This window comes from Platalea leucorodia (genome assembly GCF_965183815.1).
Source record: "Platalea leucorodia genome assembly, chromosome: 19".
Lineage (NCBI taxonomy): Eukaryota > Metazoa > Chordata > Aves > Pelecaniformes > Threskiornithidae > Platalea > Platalea leucorodia.
The window spans coordinates 7419159-7438242 of NC_138841.1; the positions used below are offsets into that span (position 1 = coordinate 7419159).

Below are 19084 nucleotides of genomic sequence, written 5' to 3' on the forward strand. Positions count from 1 at the left end.
AATTTCCACATTCCTTAAAAAAAAAAAAAAAAAAAGCCCAGCCTCCCCTTATCCCCCATGCCAGGAATTTTCTGAGTGCCTGGGAAAGGCAGTGGGGACAGTGGGGTGTCCCCCCCTGGCTGTAAGGCCTCGTGGTCTCCCAGGCTGTGGGTGTCCTCTACCAGAGCAGCACTCTGGGATCCCTTGCTCTTGTTCGGTCACCCATGCCTGGAGGAGCCAGCCTGTGTGAACAGCGGGGCCATGAGCTGGAGCTCTGCCTCCTGAAACAGCAGCCACGGCTGCCAGGCTGTTCGGTGGGCAGCAGAATTGCCCTGCTCTCCCCTGCACCGGGGGCTTGCACAGCCCATGATCCCATTCCTACGGTGGTACCTACAGCTTCCAGGCAGCGGTCCCAGCCCCATCCCTGCCCCTTCCCACTGCAGGTGCTGAGCCCACCCAGCTGGGGAAGGCTGAGCCTCACGCATGATGCAAGGACCTCCAGCCCTTGCCACTTACTTGTCCAGTCGCTGATGTTCCCCGCAGAGGCTGCGTAGGGCCCTGCCATGGCCACCACTTCCAGCAGATATTTGTGTCCTGGAGCCAGGCCAGAAAAGGTGAATTTGCTGATGCCTTTCCCAACAGAAACATTGGCTGCCACAATACCTGATCCCGAGTGATACAGGAGGAGCCTGTAACTGTCTTGTCCTTGGGGTTCAGCGCGCCAGGATGCGCTCAGCCTGTTGGGATACCCCTGGTTCGTCATGTACACGTTATGGGGTGCCAGGGGGTCTGGAGAGACAGGATAGGAGATGTTGTCAGTGAAGGGTCTGAGGGCATTGCCTGGCTATCTTGGCAGTGTCATCAGAAGGGATGCACCATACAGGACAGGGCACTTCGTCTCGGCTGGATGGCTGCGTCCACCAGCCTGGAAGCAGCTGAAAGCACCTTCTGCAAGATTCAAGTGGTGCTTCTCTGAGCAGAAACAGCCCTGTCCCAGCTGGAGTGAGACCCCCAGGGATGGGAGAGGAGGGGACACCCAGCTGGCTGGAGGGGAGAGGAAGGTGAACGCCCCTGTCACCTGTTCCCTCCTCCATGCTTCTCTGAAGCACAGCTCCCAGTGCTGCAGCTGGTCTAATCCAGGCTGGTGGAGCTGATGGTGAAGGTGGGCAGAACCCTGCTCAGTGTCACGGCACTGATATGCCCTTGGGTTCAGGCAGGGCTCAGGGTCTGCCATGAAGGTCAGTGGGTCCATGTCCTTTGCCATGAGCCTTTGTGACTGCCTAGCAAGGCATGCATCACCCTCAAAACAGGGTACTCACACGTCCAGTTGCTGACGTTCCCTGCAGGTGTCCGGTAGGACCCTGCCATGGACACCACCTCCAACATATACTTGCTTCCTGGGGCCAGTCCCGTGAAGGTGAAGTTGTGGGTGTCTCTCCCAAGTGAGGTTGTAGCTGCCACAGTGCCCAGCCGCGCGTGGTACAGGGTCAGTGCGTAGCCGTCTCGCCCCCCGGCCGCGGCTCCCCAGGATGCACTCAGCCTGTCGGGGTGCCCCGTGCTCAGCAAGCGCACTGTGGCGGGGGGCAGCGGGCCTGGGGAGTCATCAGACCTGATGTTAGAGACCGGAGACTGTGCAGAAGGGAACACACTTGGCGGGACATTGTGCAGCAGAACCGATTCTCCCTGAGGGCTGGGACATGAAGTCCTCCTCTGGCACACTCCTCCTCCTCACTTTTCTCTTTTCTGTCCCCATCCCACCTCACCTTTAATGCTGCTCAGCCTTTGTGGTCCCTCACATGCCAACCCTTCTTCATCCAGGTCACCCTCATCCCCATAGCCCAGCTGGAATGCCTTTGCCACCGCTGCATCCTCCAGTGCCCAGCTGGCGTGCGGCTGCCTGGGCAGAGCTGGCACAGCCTCTACACACTGTCCAGCCCTAAAATCTTTCTGGGTGGGGAGAAGTGCTGGACTAGCAAAGACTTGTTCTCCTAGCAGGACTGTGGATTAGCCTCTTCTACTACACTGATTCATGGTCATGTCCTTTCTACCTGCTGGAGGAGATTCAGGAAGGGTGTGAGTGCTCCTGTATACAGGGAGATGGGGCTGCACGGGCAGAAGGATGTCCCCACATGGGCACAGCTGGGTAACCCTGCATGTCATCAGCGTATACTTGTGCAAGTCCACAGTTGAACATCCATGTGCCCATGAGGGTAACAGTGTGCCCATGCATTAACTGCTGCGTGCTGCATCCATGCACATGTGTGTGCACATATCCAAAGACACCAGGACCCCTGTAAACCTCCCATCCCTCCTCAGGGCTGCCCAGTGGTGCCACATCTCCCACCCCTCTGCAGAGGACACTCCTCTGGGCACTCACTTGTCCAGCCACTGATGTTGGGTGCCGCTGCCTGGTATGGTCCAGCTGTAGCACTGGCCTCCAGGGAGTACTCGTATCCTGGAGTCAGGCCCATGAAGGTGAAGTTGTGGGTGTCTCTCCTGAGTGAGGCTGTAGCTGCCACGGTGCCCAGCCGTGCGTGGTACAGGGTCAGTGTGTAGCGATCTCGCCCCCCGGCTGCGGAGCCCCAGGATGCGCTCAGCCTGTCGGGGTGCCCCGTGCTCAGCCAGTGCACAGTGGCTGGGGGCAGCGGGCCTGTGGAGGAAACACAGTCACTGCCAGAAGCCATGGTCAGGCTGATGGAAAGGAGATGCTCCATGCCTGTGCCAAGCCTGTGCTGCAGGAGGTGGGTCAGCCCTGCAAGGTCCCAAGGGCTGGCTTTGCCCTTGCCTCTGTGGCTCCAGGGATTGCCTCCTCCCTGGTGCTGTGGGTGGCTGCAGATGGCTACCTGGGACATGGGTGGCCAGGCCATGGGGTCATGCACAGACTCCCCATGCTGCATCCAGCAGGGCATGAGCACTGAGTGCTTGCATGGGTGGGAGAGGAAGGCAGGATCTGGCTGCACCAGTATGGCCTCTGATTTGAACCAGGAAGGGGGAGATCTGGTGGAGGACACCTGGCTGCAAGGAGAGGATCATACTCACGTGTGCAGTGGGTGAGGTTGGGGGTGCTGGTGTGGAAGGGTCCAGCTGTGGCCCTCACTGCCATGCTGTAGCGGGTGCCGGGTCTCAGATTCCTGAAGGTGTGACTCCTGGCATCCCAACTCAGCACCACGCGCCCAACACGACTGCTGGAGGCTGTGTCATAGACATCCACCATGTAGCCTTCTGCTCCTCGCCCCCTGGCTGCCCAGGAGACCTGCAGTGTGGAGGCAGAGGGGCTGCCCAGCGTGAGGTTGGCAGGGGCCAAGGGATCTGGAAAGCAACAGGGAGACAGTCAGCCCCTGCGTGCCACCACTCACTGCTCAGTGCTACGAGCCGGCTGCTTTGCCCAGTGGTTCCTTGTGCTCTGGCAGTGCCACGGGCTGGACTCCAGCCCCCAGCTCCCCCTGGGCAGTAGGCAGGCTGGCCACCAGAGATCCTCCCAGAGAGAAGCATGGGGACAAATGGGCAGACAGCGCGCATGGCTCTGAGTGCAATATCCCCAGGGCTTGCAGCTGGACATGGCAGGGGAGATGATACCCAGAGCCTTTGAGGGGGGTAGGGGGGATTGGCTCTGTGTCAGGGAAGGAGTGAGGACAGTGAGCAGAAAGGTGGGACAACTATGTAGAAGCTAGGGGCACAGCGGGGAGGGTTTGGGATGGGGAAGGTGGTGGTGGGTGCTTTGCAAGGCTCAGATGGAGGCTCTGGGGCACAGTGGAGTGCTGTGTCCAACCCAGCCCATCAGACTCACATGTCCATTGGGTGACGTTGGTGGAGGAGGCTTCGAATGAGCCTTTCACAGCAATGACCTGCACAGCAAACCTGCTGCCTGCCTCCAGGTGAGTCCAGGTGATGTTCTGGGCATCTGGACTCAAGGTCTGGACCCGATCCCTGCTCTGGGTGCTGAGGCTATACAGAATAGCGCGGTAGTGGTCCCTCCTGCCGGGGGGCTTGTTCCAGCACGTGTAAAGCTCCGAGGAGCTGCCTGGGTTGGTAAGGCTCAGGTTTGTCGGTGCAGCAGGAACTGCAAGGAAAGACAGACACATGAGTCAGCGAGAAAAAGATCCAGTTCTGACCATGCAGCCATCTCCAGGGAGGAATCTTGCTTTCCCCAGGCAGCCAGCAGCAACTGGCCAGCAAGTGCTCTGTGCCCATGTGGCACAAGAAGGCTGCAAAAGTCAGGAGATGACTGCAGGCCAGCATCACTGTGAACCAGGCCAGAGTGCCCTCCTCTCCCTGGGTGCCAACGTTGATCCCCATCCCATTCTGGAGCTCCTTGCAGTGCCCTCACCCAAATCACCCATGGGCGGTACGGATGCTCACCCGTGCAGCCAGTGACATTCTGGGGGAGGGAGCGGTAGCGTCCAGCTACTGCCCAGATCCCAACAAGATAGCAAGTTCCTGGTGCCAGCTGTGCCAGGGTGACATTGGTGCTGTCCTTCCCTGCTTCCAGGTTCCTTGCTGGTGCAGAAGAGCCCTCCTCGTGCATGCTGAGCAGGTATCCATCCCTCTGCCCCGGAGGGGTCTCCCAGTGCACAGCCAGAGCCCAGGCTGTGCTGACAGGGCTTGCCGACAGGGAAAGAGGAGGTAACGGGACTGCAGGAGAGAAACAGGGGATGCTCAGGACTGACTCTAGTTTGGGAATGAAGGTGGGAGCTGCAGGACTGCGAGCATCTCACATGCTGTCTAAAGACTGCTGAGAGCAGCGGGTTGCTCCCAAATCAAAGCTGCTCCCTGTGTCCCAGGTGATAATCATAGAAGCATAGAATTGTTTAGGTTGGAAAAGACCTTTAAGATCATCAAGTCCAACCATTAACCCAGCACTGCCAAATCCACCACTAAACCATGTCCTCGAGCACCACGTCTACCCTTTTAAATACCTCCAGGGATGGGGACTCAACCACTGCCCTGGGCAGCCTGGGCCAGGGCCTGACAGCTCTTTCAGTGAAGAATTTTTTCCTAATATCCAACCTAAACCTCCCCTGGCGCAACTTGAGGCCGTTTCCTCTTGTCCTATCGCTTGTTACTGGGGAGAAGAGACCAACCCCTGCCTCACTACAGCCTTCTTTCAGGCAGTTGTGAAGAGTGATAAGGTCTCCCCTCAGCCTTCTCTTCTCCAGATTAAACAACCCCAGCTCCCTCAGCCACTCCTTGTATGACTTGTGCTCCAGACCCTTCACCAGCTTCGTTGCCCTTCTTTGGACATGCTCCAGCACCTCAGTGTCCTTCTTGTAGTGCGCAATGGTGCATCACCACCATGACCTGAGACCCCCTTGTCCCAAAGTGCTGGAGCAGGCTCACAGCATGCCCCATTGAGCTGCTGGCTCAGGATGAGTGAGGGTCCCAACAAGAGAGCCAGCATCTTGAGTAGGAGACAGGCACCAGTGGTGTTGCAGGGACATGGTCTCAGGGCCCTCCTGCAGAACAGCCCTGGGACCAGGGATGGGAATGGGAGCAGAGGAGCTGCGTTCCTACCAGTGTAGCCAATGGCAGTCTGAGAGGAGATGCGATGAGGCCCAGCCTGAGAAATGATCTCCACGCGGTATCGGGACCCTGGCACCAGCCCCTCCAGGTCAAGCTGGGTGGCTCCACGGGGCACGGACACATTCCTGATGATGGACAGGGACTCAGCCACTGAGAGCTGTACCAAGTGGTCTCTGCCACCGCCTGACTCCACCCAGCTCACATGTAGCTCCTGGGGTCTCTGGCCAGGCTGTACACTCACATTAGCCAGAGACAGTGGATCTAGGGGGAAACACAGCATGGAGATCCATGAGATCGTGGAAGACAGCAACTGGAGAAGCCAGGACACAGCTTGCACCTCTGCACAGGGTTAAAGGAGAAGTGGCGGCAAGCTGACTGCCAGCTGGCCTGTTGTCCTGGGGGCCATGCAAGTTGCCTGTGCATGTCCCCAGGTTGCTGCTAGCAGGCAGGTGCTGTACCGAGAAGAGAGCACTCAGCTCCCCAGCGGGCTGCTCTGCTCCATGGACAGGGAGCAGCAAGCCCAGACAGGTCTCTGTGCTTCCCCTCTTGCACCCCTCTCCCACCAGTCCCAGGCTGGCCTTGAAATCACGAGTAGTCTAGGCAGAAGGTTCAGCTTGACTGAGGAAAGCTTGAGCTGGGGAAAAGGGTCTTTTGGGGCCCAGAAGCTGGTACACAGCACCTAACTCATGTCACATGCTCCGATTCCCAGGGGCAGGGAGCGTGCAGGTCTCACCAGAGCCCTCCCTCCGCCTGGACACATCCATGTCACTGCCAGTCTTGCAGGCAGTGCCAGGATGCCCTGTCCCTGCCAGAGGCAGGGGACACTTCTCACTCACATGTCCACTCAGTGGCAAAGTGTGACGAGGATCTGTATGGGCCAGCGAGGACAGTCACCTTCAGGAAGTACTGAATGCCAGGGGATAACCCCAGGAACGTGAAGTTGTGGGTGTCTGGCCCCACTGAGATGTTCCTCTGCGCTGGATGGCTCTTGCTGTAGAGCTGGAGGTGGAACTGATCCACATCACCAGCAGCCTTGTCCCAGAAGGCAGAGAGTCCCAGCGGGCGTCGGGTGTTGGTCAGGGTCACGCCGGCCGGCGCCAGGGGGTCTGAGAGAGAAGAGACATCCAGGTAGCGAGATGCAGCCATGGCGGAGCTGCCGCGGTGTGGAGTGGGGGCCTGCATGCACTTGTCCTGGGCACCCTCCACCACTTGTCCCTGGTGGGCTCAGGTCAGAAATCAGCCCTGGCATATCAAACCCAGAACAGCCTGAGCTTCTGCTCCACAACAAACACAGGAGCAGGTCCCCACCTTTCCTGCTGGGTGACATTTGGAAATATTTTCCGTTCAGTGATGGATTTCTCCTGCACTGAAGACCCTTGTACTTCCAACCTGGCTGAATATGGCTCTGGTTGTCCTTCCACTCTTTGTCTGTCTATGCATCCCTGTCCCTGGTTCCCCCTGCTCCCCAGACATGGTCCACACTCTGCCTTGCTTCCATGCCATGAGCTTTCTGCTCTCGTTGGTCAGGCCATGGTTGCAATTTGCAGTAGGGGTGAGGTAGGGGTAACACACTCACATGTCCAGTCTGTGGCTGATCGCACAGGGGATCTGTAAGGTCCAGCCATAGCAGCCATCTCCAGTGTATACTGTCGCCCGGGGACCAGATCCTCAAAGGTGACATTTGTCCAGTTGTTCCCCACAGTCATGTTCCTGACCTGCTCCTGGGACTTGGTTTCCCAGAGCATGCCTGTGTAGCCGGTGCTGCCAGTGGGAGCTGCTCTCCAGGAGGCTTGCAGAGAGGTGCTGTGGCCCTGATTGCTGAGGGTCAGCTGCTCCGGGGGCAAAGGATCTAGGAAAGGTAAAGTCTAGAGTCACAGCTGCACCCAGACTGCGGTCAACTGGCAGAAGTGCAACCCAAATGTGCTGGGGCTGGAGCCCCTTCCCTGGGAAAGCCCACATCCAGGTGCTCCGGCCACCCACGGGCTCTGAGCAGGCCACTGTCACCCCTGCTGACACCCAGTTTGGCAGGGACTGGGCCAGGATACACTTCAAACTGGCACGGTAAGAGAGGAGTGCTCTGGTGCTGGAGGAGGTGGTGGGTGGGATGGTCTGGACCAGGGCCGTGGAGAGGTGGTTCAGGGCAGATGCAGCCTGAGTGGTGCCACAGGAGGGCTGCCTGGGGGTGGAGGAGGGCACTGGGCTCTGCTGACCCTTGTGCTGGGCAATTGGGATACAGACCAGGGCCAGGCACATCCAGCAGCACCTCTGCTTTCCTCCTGAGCCTTTTGCCCTTTTATCGCATGAAGCTACAGAAGACCTGTGCTACCACATGCCCTGAGGCACAACATCATGGGGAAGGGCAGGACCCAGCAGGAACCCCAGGGCTGGCTGCAATGAGGGCTGCGGCACTCACATGTCCAGTTGGTGATGCGCCGGGGTGTGGATGTGTAGGGGCCAGCCACGGTGCTGACCTCAAAGGTGTAGAGGGTCCCAGGGCGAAGGCCCTCATAAGTGAAGTTGGTGACACCTCTAAGCAGCGAGCTGTTCTTCACAGGGTGCTCCATGGGGCTGAAGGCCAGCACGTAGCCCTCTCCCACTGCCTCCTCCCAGCTGGCCAGTAGGCTGTAGGGGCTCCCCTGGCTGGACAGACTCACACCAGATGGTGCTAGCGGCTCTGCAAGTGACAAGGACGGGATCATGCACGTCACTGTGTGGGGCAGTGCATCAGGCAGCCAGACTGCTCTCATGACACTCTGCAGCGGTCTCCCCACCAAACTTGGGCAGCCAGGGCTGCAGGGAGAGCCTTTGACTTCTCCCAGTGCCAGGGGATGGGTGAGTGCCTCCCCACACCCTTTAAGGCTCCAGTGTTTCCTTCCTGGGGTGGCAGCTCAGGGACAGCACCAACTGTGGCTGCACAGCAGGGACTGGGCACAGGGAGATGATGCTCTGGGGGGACTGGTGGTGCTTTGCTACCGACCAAACCAGCTGCTGTGAGCAGAGGGAGGGGAAGATGTCTTGAAGCCTGCCAAACACTGAGGCCAAAGGTTACTGGGTAGGATCTGGTCTTGATTCATGCCTGACTACCTGGCATGAATCTGCCAAGGACCTCGGAGTGCACCCTCACAAGGAACTGTGGGGCAGCAGATTTTGCCGCTCTGACCCACAGCCTGCTCTTGAGACCAGGTGCCACTGCACAGCATCTCTGCCCCTGCCACAATCCCCCTCCCCATCCCGCCAGCCTCCCTCAGGGCATCAGCCCCTCCATCAGGCAGCAGAAATGGCCTTGAAAGGATTCTGCTTACGTGTCCAGGCTGCTGTGCTGCGGGCTGATGCCCGGTAAGGCCCAGCTACCGCTGTCACCTGGACAGAGTATTGCTTCCCGGGGCTCAGCCCGTGGAAGGTGACATGACTGTTGTCTCCGCCAACGGAGATGTTCCTTGTCGGAGCACCATCCTCTCCCTCCTGCAGTGTCACCAGGTAGAAGTCCCTCTCTCCCGCTGGGGTGCTCCAGCAAGCCTGCAAGGAGCTTTGCTCCTCTGCGCTGCTCAGGGTGACATTGCCAGGGCTCAGGGGGTCTGGAAGGGAATGAGAATGTGTGCATCAGGATTATGGGGTGCTCTGGACCCCATACACACCTGAGTCTCGTTCCCTGCTTCCTTATCTGCAGGGTTACCTCCAGCCTCAGACATCCTTTCAGACTGCGCTGTCTCCATTCCCCAGCGCAATCATTCCCAGTCTAGCAGAGCCCAGACAAAGCTGGCAGCCCTGCTGGGAAATTCCTAAAACTCCCCCTCCTCTCCATTCGTGTCCCATCATGAGCTTGCTGATATTCCCAGGAACTGGCCTGGACAGAACTCCTGGCCAGACGCCCCTGGCTCATGCATCTGGCACTGGGGACGGCTGTTCAGTCGGGTAGGTTAGAGCTGCAGACTGGCAATGGCAGGGATCAAGCCAGACTCACTCCACAGCAGAAATAAACCAGCTGGGGGTGTGGAGGTCTTCCAAAATCCCAGCTGCAGAGCCAGCAGTGAGCAGACTCCAGCTTCCTGGACCAGCAGGCAGAGCAGGAAAGAGCTGGAGACTTGTCACCTGGTGGCAACCGGCTCCTTCCAGCATATGCCTGACCAGTGTCTCTGCCCAGGGCCTGGAGGAGTCACCAGCCACAACAGCCCTGAGTTTGTAGCTTGGCACCTCCATAATTTGTTGCTCCTCACCAGAGAGGGTCAATGCTTTCTTGGCATTCTGCATGAGTCTGTCCAGGAGGCTAGGCTTGCCCTCTCTGTTTTCCACCTGGTTATCCTGGGAACATCTGGGAGAGAGAGTCTGGGGCCAGAACTGTTCAAAGTGCTACGGACACAGTGTTGGCAGCAAACCAGGACTGTAGTCGTGGAAGTCACTTGCTCTCGGGGCCCTTGTCAGCCTGAGGCCAGGAGGTGGAGGTAGCTGGGTTGAATGGTGCAGCTATCTGGGGTTCAGGAGGGCTACCCTCAGTTTCTTGACCTGCCAGAGGCTGGCTTCCTTGGCTGTATTTGCACAGCACCTGGCGCATTAGGGACATCCACCAGGATAAGGTTATCAGGTGCTACCAAAATATACCCTTGACAGCAATCAAAGGGGACCAAAGATCGATTTCCCTCCAGAAACCTCCAGTTCATACCAATATCCTCCTGCCCCCTGTTTTCTCTGCTGCCCTTGGACAGCCCTGAAGCACGTAAGAGCCCGGCCCCTGCTGCACCACACACCAGTGGGATCTGCTGCCCTTCCATCCTCCTCAGGGAGAGGCCACAGGCTGATCCCAGTGCATCCCAGGGAGAAGCAGGCCAGCACTGGGAATTCACTGAGGGGGAACTCACTGGCCCCACTAGTGCAGTGCCCCAGAGGCGGGTCCTGGAGCGGCTTTTGACCAGGTCCAAGGAGAAGAATTGCCCTCTGCACCCACGGCTCTGGCAGAAGACCTTTGGATTCAGAGGCTGGACCAGAGGCAGGGAGAAAGCCAGGGTCACCGAGGTCCTCCCCCATCCCTGGCCATCATACTCACATGTCCAAGCGGTGGCATTGGGCCCCCCCACAGTGTAGGGCCCTGCCATGGCGCTCAGCCCCAGCCAGTACTGGGTGCCAGGGTGGAGATGCTGGAAGGTGTAGCTGGTCAGGCCCCTCCTGGCTGACAGGGTCATGGTCACGGTCTGGGTGAGGAGGTTGTGGAGCGCAAGGTGCAGCCAGGCAGCCCCCCCAGCGCCTGCCCAGGAGGCGACGAGGCTGGTGCTGGAGCCTGGGCTGAGCCTCAGCTGGGTGGGGATGGAGGGAGCTGAGGGGAAAAGCAGGAGGCAGCGAGGTTCAGCACTGGGGCTGGGGCTCCCTGGACCCTTTCCCCATCTCCTACGCCCCTCCAGCTCTCTATGCTGGCATGAGGGCTGAAGGTCTGGCAGGGCTCTGCTGAGGGATGTCTTCCCCATGTCTCCCAGGAGAGCTGAGGGGCTCTTGACGTCCCTCCATACTGTCACATTCTGTCAGGCTGTAGGGCAGAGGCGGTGGCAGCCCGGGTAATACAACATTTCTGCAGCTCCCACCAGCCAAGGCCTTTTGCCAGGATCCCCAGATTGCCCTTCTCCCATGGGGACATGGAGCACACAAACCCAAGCTGCGGGTTCTGCAAGGCAGGACTGAGGTGCGAGGTTGTCCCCTTGGCCAAGCACACTGGGCTCACAGCAGGGATGTGAAAAACTCCCAGCTGTTCCCCATCCTACACAAACTCCCCATCCCAAGCCTGGAGACCTCCTCCCCCTCTTCGCCAGCCCAGCCAGCCCAGTGTGCTGCACCCCTCCTGCCAAACCCTTTCTCCCATCCCTTCCCTCTTGGGCAGGCACACCCATTGCTCCCTACCTGTCCATTGGTGGATACTGGTGCTCGCCTGGCTGGATCCAGCCAGCGTGCTGACCTTCAAGGCGTACTCACTGCCAGCCAGCAACTCGTCAAACAGGAACGTGGAGGCGTTTGGCAGGACGGACGCATTTCTCACAAGCGTCTGGGAGTCGCTGTGGTAGAGGGCAAGGTGGTAGCCATCTCGCTGCCCACGGGCGTGCACCCAGGAGGCATGCAGCACAGCAGAGCTCCTGCTGCTGCTCAGGCTCAGGTTGCGGACAGGTGAAGGACCTGCATCAGACATGGCACAGATGGGGCTTGGCTGGTTGCCTGGCGATGCCTGACCTGCCAGGTTGCTCAAGGGCCAGTGGGACAGTGCCTTCACCTGGTGAGGTCCTGTCTGCCAGCTCCACAGGACCCAAGCCCCCAAGCACAGCCCCATCACCTCCCTGCCAGCCCCCCAGTCTCCCAGGTTGTGCCAGCCCCCCAGTCTCTCCAGGTTGTGCACCATCCCCTTTGGATCAGTCTCTGTACAGTCACTCTGAACTGGGCAGGGAGGCTCGGTCAGGGACAACACACCAGGTGCGCACTGAGAAAGGTGAAGCCATCAGCGCTTACCTGTGAGCTCCCCTGCTGCCAGGTCCTCTCTTCCTGCTGACCCTGTGGGTCCTGCCACCTGCCTTCACCTGAGCACTAGCCCCTGCTCCCTGCAGCCACCACAGCTGTCTGACACCATCCCTTCTGCTGGCCAACCCTCTCCCTCCAGCTCTACTCTCCTTTTTTGGAGGTTTTGGAAACCTTGGAAGGTTTTCCACCTTCCCCTGCACTGATTTACCCAAGGACCTTCTGGAGACATGCAGGCAAGGGCTGCCATCCTCACCTGAGCTTCGGGCTCACCAACCCTGCCCCCTTCCCTCAGGCCTTGGCATCAGGGAGGGTGCAGAGCAAGGCTTGGTGGGTGAGCCAGCGATTGACAGAGATGTACCAAAATCATGGAGCAGATGCTACTTCCTTGTAGTTCTTTCTAGACCTCCAGGCATGACTTTTTCCACTCCTCAGCTCTCTGCAGTCCCCATCATAGGTCGGTCCATCATTAGCTATATTATTCCAGAAGCTATAGCCTGAACCCTTCTCATGCGAGGTGCGGGGGCAGGACCCTCCTTCCACATGGATGAGGGAATGACCCCTGGGGCTCTGGGGACCAGGGAAGGACCCTAATCCTTGTGGAAGTGAGGAAAGACCCAACCTCGCCATGGACTCGCAAGACTCTGCACAGACCTGTACTTCACACCCTCCAAAGCAGTGTGACGATCATTGGTAGGAACACTCAGACCCTTTGACTCTGCAGTCCCTGGGGAACCCCTTACTTGTCTGTGCCATGACTGTCTGGCTGGTGGTCTCCATGCAGGCAAGTGTGGCTGTCACCTCAATCTCATAGCGCATACCAGGGGTCAGCCCATGGAACCAGAAGCTGGTGATGTTGGGTCCAGCAGATCCATTCTGCAGTGGTGTGCCCGACTCCAGGGAGGAGAGGGTGAGCGAATATCCCTCAGCACCCCCCTCTGGCTCATCCCAGGACAGAAGGAGGGAGTCCGACCGGCCATGGTCACTCACGCTGAGGTTCAGGAGGGTCCCTGCAGAGGCAAAGCCAAAACCCTCAGCAGGGATCTGTGGTGCTGGTGGGTGGCCAGCCTGCAGGACCAGGCTCGCCAGCCCACCCGCCCTCACTGCACACCTTGGCCTGGGCCATCACCATGGGCACTGCCCCACCGTGGTCAGGCCCTCTGACCGCAAAGGCTCTCAACAGCCTTTGGAAAACACAAGAAGGTTCAGAAATCCCCATGGACTGGGGTCAAAGGCACCACGTGAAAGAGATGCTTCTAAGCATGCAACATCTCTTCCATTGGAGAAAGAGCAGAAGGCTTCAGGCCATCACATGTTTTGTCCAGACAGCCACGGTTTATGGCAGAAAAGTTGCCCTGGCTGGGTATGATCCATTACTCACCACCTCGGTTGGTTTGAGCCCCCAGAAAGATATTGAAGGGCTCTGGGTCCACCTTGCAGAAGCAAGACAATGGCCAGTGAGGGAGCAGGTTGGGTAGGGCAGTGGGGCCAACATGCTCCCTGCAATAGTCTCTGTCTCTGTGTGGGCTCTGACAGAGGAGAGGGTAAAGGCTGCTTTGGAGGGATCCAGGCACTGACTCCCCACTGTCCTGCCCGGTGCAGAGATGACATGGGAAGAGCAGGACGCTGCGTACGTGGAGGAAATGTGGGGACAGATTTGCACAACGCCCTGCTGAGGTGTGTCCCTGCCTGGGCCTTGCTGCAGCAGCAAGGTCAGCACGCTGCGGCTGCAGGGCCGGTGCTGTGGCATCCAGATGGAGAGCGTCTGGGGACAAGGAAGTGGCATACGGGGCTTTGCCTAATTGGTGGGTCAGTGGCCAAAACTGCTATTGAATCCCTGCCCTTAGAGTTGCTCGGGAACCACCTACACAAACAGGGGCCAGACAGAGTCTGTCTGTTGGGACCAAGCTGGCAACGTGACTCTTGCAGGCTCCATCTCTGCCTCCCCATGCCTCCGCTAGCAGATCGTTGTGCCCTCCCCATCCCCAGCCTTGCTGTGAGCCACGAGCTCTCTGTTGCTTTCAGCCTTTGGGAAACACCAGAACAGCTCTAGTGCTAATAAGACATTTGTGTAATAATTAGCACTTAAAATTTATGACATACAACATTTTGTAACAGGCTTACAGGTGTTCTGGCATGGCAAGAAAGCTTTAAACAAGCACAGCTATTGCCCCAGAGGTGTGCCCGGGGGCTGCCTTCACCCAGCAGAAGAGGAGCAATGTGGGGTGAGCCCCAGGGGCAGGGGACTGCTCAGGTGTTGTCTGTGGCCTTACCACAAAGCTGGACAGCATCAGAACTACATGCAACTTCTGTTTCATGCAGTGCCGTGGTTTGGAACCTGCGAGCTTCACTCAGCAGATGGGTGCAAAGGGAATCGGGGAAGCTAGATGGACACAAAAGACGAGCATGTAATCCCCTGGGAAAGGCCTTCTCAGTGCCATCCCTGAGCAGTTCAAGTGCAGAGTTAGGAACAGACTGCTCGGGAAGGGTTATCTGAATGTAGCTGGGTGTCCATGCGTCAGGTCTCTACACCTGGGCCAGCTGCCCGGGGGTCCCCTTGCTGTCAGCAGAGACCCAGCCGCAGCAGCTTGCGGAGCACAGGGCATGGTTAATCTCCTCCTGAAGACAGCCAGCAGGATTGTGCCCTGTGCGAAGTTCAAGAAGGGATGTTTTTTCACTGCAGGCTCCTTCTTATCTCATGAAGGTATGAGTTCTCCACCCATGTTTGCCTGCTTTTCTCGGGTATCCAATAGACTGCATCGCCTGCCTCCATCTGTCACTTGGCAATCATCTTCTGCACCTCTAATACTAATCCTGCAGCCCCGAGGGCCATGATCACAACACTGCTCACATCCCCAGAGATAAGCTCCACTAACCACATCACAGACAGCCACATCCAGGTACACCCCATGCTCTGACTGGTGCCTGCAGATCATCTGGGAGAGTTCTCAGTGGCACGGGCCAGCGCTGTGTGGGCACCGCGCTGGCTCCAAGCACGCGGCAGCACTTGCTGGCTGCTGGGCAAGTGTGGCTGTGCTGCTCCTCAGCCAGCTCAACACAGCCGTGGGGCTGCCCCATGGAGCATGATCCTGCCCAGCCAACTGCAGAGGCTCCATGCAGGGCACCTATGGCTGTGCTGCTGCTGAGCCCGATTGATGCTGTGTGGGAAGGAGACAGCTTGGAGCCTTGTCCATCTCTCACATTGCCCCCCATAAAGCTGGTTGCTGGAAGAGGATGGGGCTGACGCCTTCCCCTTCCCTGGCCACGACCTGCAGCCTGCGGTAAGTCTAAAGCAGAGTATTTACAAAGCTGCTCAACTCCAAGAGTCCTGCCCCAGCACATCTGCTCATCTCACAGCTCCTGGGCACCAAGACCACCCTCCACATCCTGGGGACTTCTTTGCTTTGACTTACCTCTATCACTGGGTGCATCCTGTCCCTCCAACCCTGCCTGTGCTGTCCGGTTGCATCCCTCGCCCTGGGGGATTGAAGGTGTCAAGTGAGAGAGGGGAAAGATGAGGTGGTCTGAGCTGAGATCAACGCCTGGGAGAGATGCCTTGTGCCAGGCCAGGGGTCAGGCTGGCCAGGCACAGGTCCCATGCAGCCATGGCATCTGGGGGCTTTGACCCCTCTTCGCAGGAGAGCCCACTGCTCACATTGCCCTCCCCTAACGAAGGCAGGGAGACAGACTCAGCAGATGTAGCTTGCGGGCTGCCCTGGCCTTTTGCATGGGTCCTGGGACTGCAGACCAACATGAGGCCATGCCCACAGGGGAAAACATCCCACCAAAACAGCCAGGGCACAAGGGGAAGATCTGGGGAGGGAGGGAGCTCTGGACAGGCCCTGGCAATCTCATTCCCTCTACAGGCACTACCCCCTTCCCACTATCACAGGGGGAGAGGATGGAGGGACCCTAGACCTCAGTCCAGCTGCCGTCCCCCACAGGCTGCAAAGCGAGGGCTTGGCCTGAGAGCTCCAGAGCATCCAGCACCCTCCACGCTGCAGTGGGTGCTGAGCATGCTCGCGGGACACCCGACTCCCCACAGTCTGCTCGCGAGCAGGGTGTGCCCTGCTTAGGTTGAGGCTAGTTCCCTCCACATTAAAGGAAATATCTCTGCCCACTCCCTGTCCCGCAACAAGCCACAGAGGAGCAATCATCTTTCTTTAGTTATTTCCCCCTTGGCTCTGCTGGCTGACTCATTTCTGGCTCCCCCACCGACTGCGGTGCTTTTGGGAGCATGTGTGCAGAGGGGAGCGAAGGGGCTCCAGACCCCTGGGAATAGCAGCCAGCCAATTCCTGGGGCGAGGAGCTGTGCAGCCATGGCAGCAGTAACACACTCTGATCCCAAGCGCTGGGGCGAGAGGGCATGGAGAGGGGGGAGGAAAGTGGAGGAAAGAGCCAGCTCGTAATTGCAAACGTCGCTAATTTGGTGCAGCTGCATGGCTGGAGAGGCAGCCCAGAAATATGCCGTCATTCCTCAGCGGGGTAGGACTATGCAAAGCCCCTTGCTGCCAGAGAGCTTGGAGCCAAGAGCCTGCATGGACAAATGGGGGGTTGAAGAGACAAGGGCTTACCTCTGCCAGGGTTCCCAGGAGCTGTGGCACCCACAGGACAAGCAGCGGCAGCAGCGGTGGTCTCATTGGGACCAGGGTGGCTGCAGATTAGAGGGATGACAAGTTGGGGGGGGGTAGCTTCTTAGCAGTGGCTGTCCCCAGCCAGCCCCTTCTCCCATGGCAGCGAGGGGCTGCGTCCCCACATGCTTTCCGAGCGCGGGTGAGAGGATGACATCAGTGGGGACGGGCGTTGCATGCCAGCGCGTTGCACACCAGCGTGTTGCACACCAGCCCTGCCAGCTGTCCTTGGGCAGGAGCAGAGCGCGCCTCCGGGCTGGGAAAAGTCCAGTGTGTGTGTGCCTCTCGCTGTGTGCATTTGCTATTGTTCCCGCGGATCTGTGTCCCTCTGCGGTGACTCTGCAGCTGTCCTTGTGTGAGCCAGTGTGTGCGGCGGCCAGGGAGCTGCTTGCCGGGGGGCTTGGAGGGGGGGCTCTCGCTGTGGCTCGGTCTCTGCACGGCTGGAGCCCGGTCTGGCCATCAGAAGGAGTTCTGCAGAGTTGTGGGAGTTGGTGCTGAGAGGGGAGGAGAGGGGAGGAGACAGGACAGGACAGATGGCGGCTCTGAGCTGGAAGGGAGTGCCCAAACCAGCCCCCAGCAAGGGGAGGGAGGGCAACCGCAGCCTCCGGCAGCTGGGCTCGGATGCTGGAGGGAGCACTGGCAGGAGTGCGGATCCAGGGTGCTGTGCACCTTGCGGCTGTCTCTGTGCCCAGCACGTTTGTGCACCCTTTAGCTCTGTATGCATGAATTTCTGCATGGGGTGCTGATGGGGAATGGGAGGTTTGGTCATGCTGGGTGAGGAGGGAGACGTGTGCCTCTGCATGATGCTCATGGCACAGGGGCAGGCAGATTGGAGCTGGGGGTGAGGGCGTACACACTGTGAGAGGTTCCTGTGTGCTGCATCCCATGGGTGCAAAGATACCTGGACCGCGCTTTGCCCATTTGAGGGGTTGGCTGGGTCTGAGCTGTGCCCTGTCTGCTCGTGGGTTGTCGGAGTTGTACGCGGTGCTGCCATGGGGAGCACACTGTGCGCCCCCAGCCGTGTGCGGGGCCGTGCGTTGTGTGGTGCTGTGCTGTGCCTGTGCAATGCGTGGCAGGATGCCAGCTCTGATTCAGAGCGGAGATGCCATTGGCTTCACATCAGCGCTGGAGATCTGGGACAGTGCTGGAAAAGGTTCAGTGATGCAGCTATCCTGGAAGCCAGCGCAGCCTGTGTGGCCGTGGGAGTCTGTCCCAGTAGCCAGCACATCACCAACAGGGGCTATTCAAGCTCTGCTTATTGCTGTGAGCCACCGAGCTGTCAGGGTGGGACACATCCCCCAGCTGGCCCCAGAACAGCAGAATCCCTTCCTGAAAAGCTCAGAGGTTTCTCAGGCGGGATGTGTGAGAGACACATCAGCCCCCAGTGCCTGGGCAAAGACATAAGAAAGCCCCAGACCCTGCACATAGTTGAGAAGAGAGGGGGACACAAGGACCCCTGGTCTAGGACCCATCTCCACCCCCAGATCCATCCCCCAAACCTCCTGACAGTCCTCAAGCTGATGGGACCAGCTGGGAAGGGGACAGAGCACATGAGTCCCCTTCCCTTTGCATGGGGAACAGTTAATTCCCAGTTCCTGGCCAAATGGGACTGGTGCCAGGAGCCCTGGTCCATGGTCACAGTCACATCTCTGCAGAGATCCAGTCCCCTGCCTGGAGCGGGCTGAGGGTAAAGGAGCCCTGGCCCTGATGTCCAGCCTGGCGGTGAGGGCTTATTTGTCACCTTTGTCTCCTCTGTTAATGACAGACATCCCCCAGCAGAGAGGCACAGCTCAACAACCGGAGGCCCTTCAAGTCCCTCTGTCCCCACACCTGCCCTCCCTCTGCACCCTGGACATGAAGGTCGGGGTGGGAGCAGAAGGCAATGCCTCGGCTCCAGTGCAGGCAAGCTTTTTAGTACTGGCAGCTCCGGGGAGGGCTGAATGTCAAAAATGCAAGCAGTATATCTTCTCGTGGTGGAGGCCCAGGGTAAAAGCTCTGGCTCTTAGGGATCCCCTGATTAGCATTTGGGACTGAGGGCAACCAGCACCTGGGGTGATGGGCATGACCCATCAACCAGTGCCACAGACAGCTGGGGGCACCCATCCCTGCTGCCGGACGTTGGCGTGACGGGGTCTGGCCGTCCCCGCAGGAGCTGAGCACAGGGCGGGTGCTCATGGATACTGGAGGTGATGTCCTCCAGCCACTTAGGTGGATGGGGGGGGTACCCCTCCACCAGCCAAGGCAGAGGGAGGTTTGGAGCTGGCTGCTGCCGTCTCCATTGGGCTGGGGACTGTTTTAAAAGGCCACTTTCCAGAGCTGGGCGGCTGCAGCCAGCTGGGAGGAGGCTGGAGCTCCCCACTGCAGAGAGGGCTTGCCAGGTTTACCCGGGGGCCCGGGGCAGGATCCGGGAGGTTACAGCTGGCCGGTCCCCAAACACATTTGCAAAGAGGCTTTTGGTGGATGTCTCCATG

The 19084-nt window shown here is 58.9% G+C and overlaps 1 protein-coding gene across 1 annotated transcript in view; it reads right to left on the reverse strand.

The window, feature by feature from the left end:
• The window catches only part of LOC309598991 (receptor-type tyrosine-protein phosphatase V-like), a 35873-nt gene extending 18797 nt beyond the window's left edge, over positions 1-17076 (reverse strand). Inside the window, exons 1-16 of the mRNA XM_082330039.1 lie at positions 16557-17076; positions 15396-15459; positions 12726-12992; positions 11380-11649; positions 10538-10804; positions 8802-9074; positions 7913-8173; positions 7076-7348; positions 6336-6605; positions 5491-5760; positions 4339-4611; positions 3767-4039; positions 3019-3288; positions 2357-2629; positions 1299-1571; positions 496-768 (exon numbers count right to left, since the gene is read on the reverse strand). Coding sequence (XP_082186165.1) covers positions 496-768; positions 1299-1571; positions 2357-2629; positions 3019-3288; positions 3767-4039; positions 4339-4611; positions 5491-5760; positions 6336-6605; positions 7076-7348; positions 7913-8173; positions 8802-9074; positions 10538-10804; positions 11380-11649; positions 12726-12992; positions 15396-15459; positions 16557-16622 — 3916 coding nt within the window. The 5' untranslated portion in view covers positions 16623-17076. The remainder of the gene's footprint in view (positions 1-495; positions 769-1298; positions 1572-2356; positions 2630-3018; positions 3289-3766; positions 4040-4338; positions 4612-5490; positions 5761-6335; positions 6606-7075; positions 7349-7912; positions 8174-8801; positions 9075-10537; positions 10805-11379; positions 11650-12725; positions 12993-15395; positions 15460-16556) is intronic.
• Between the last annotated feature and the right edge of the window lie 2008 nt (positions 17077-19084).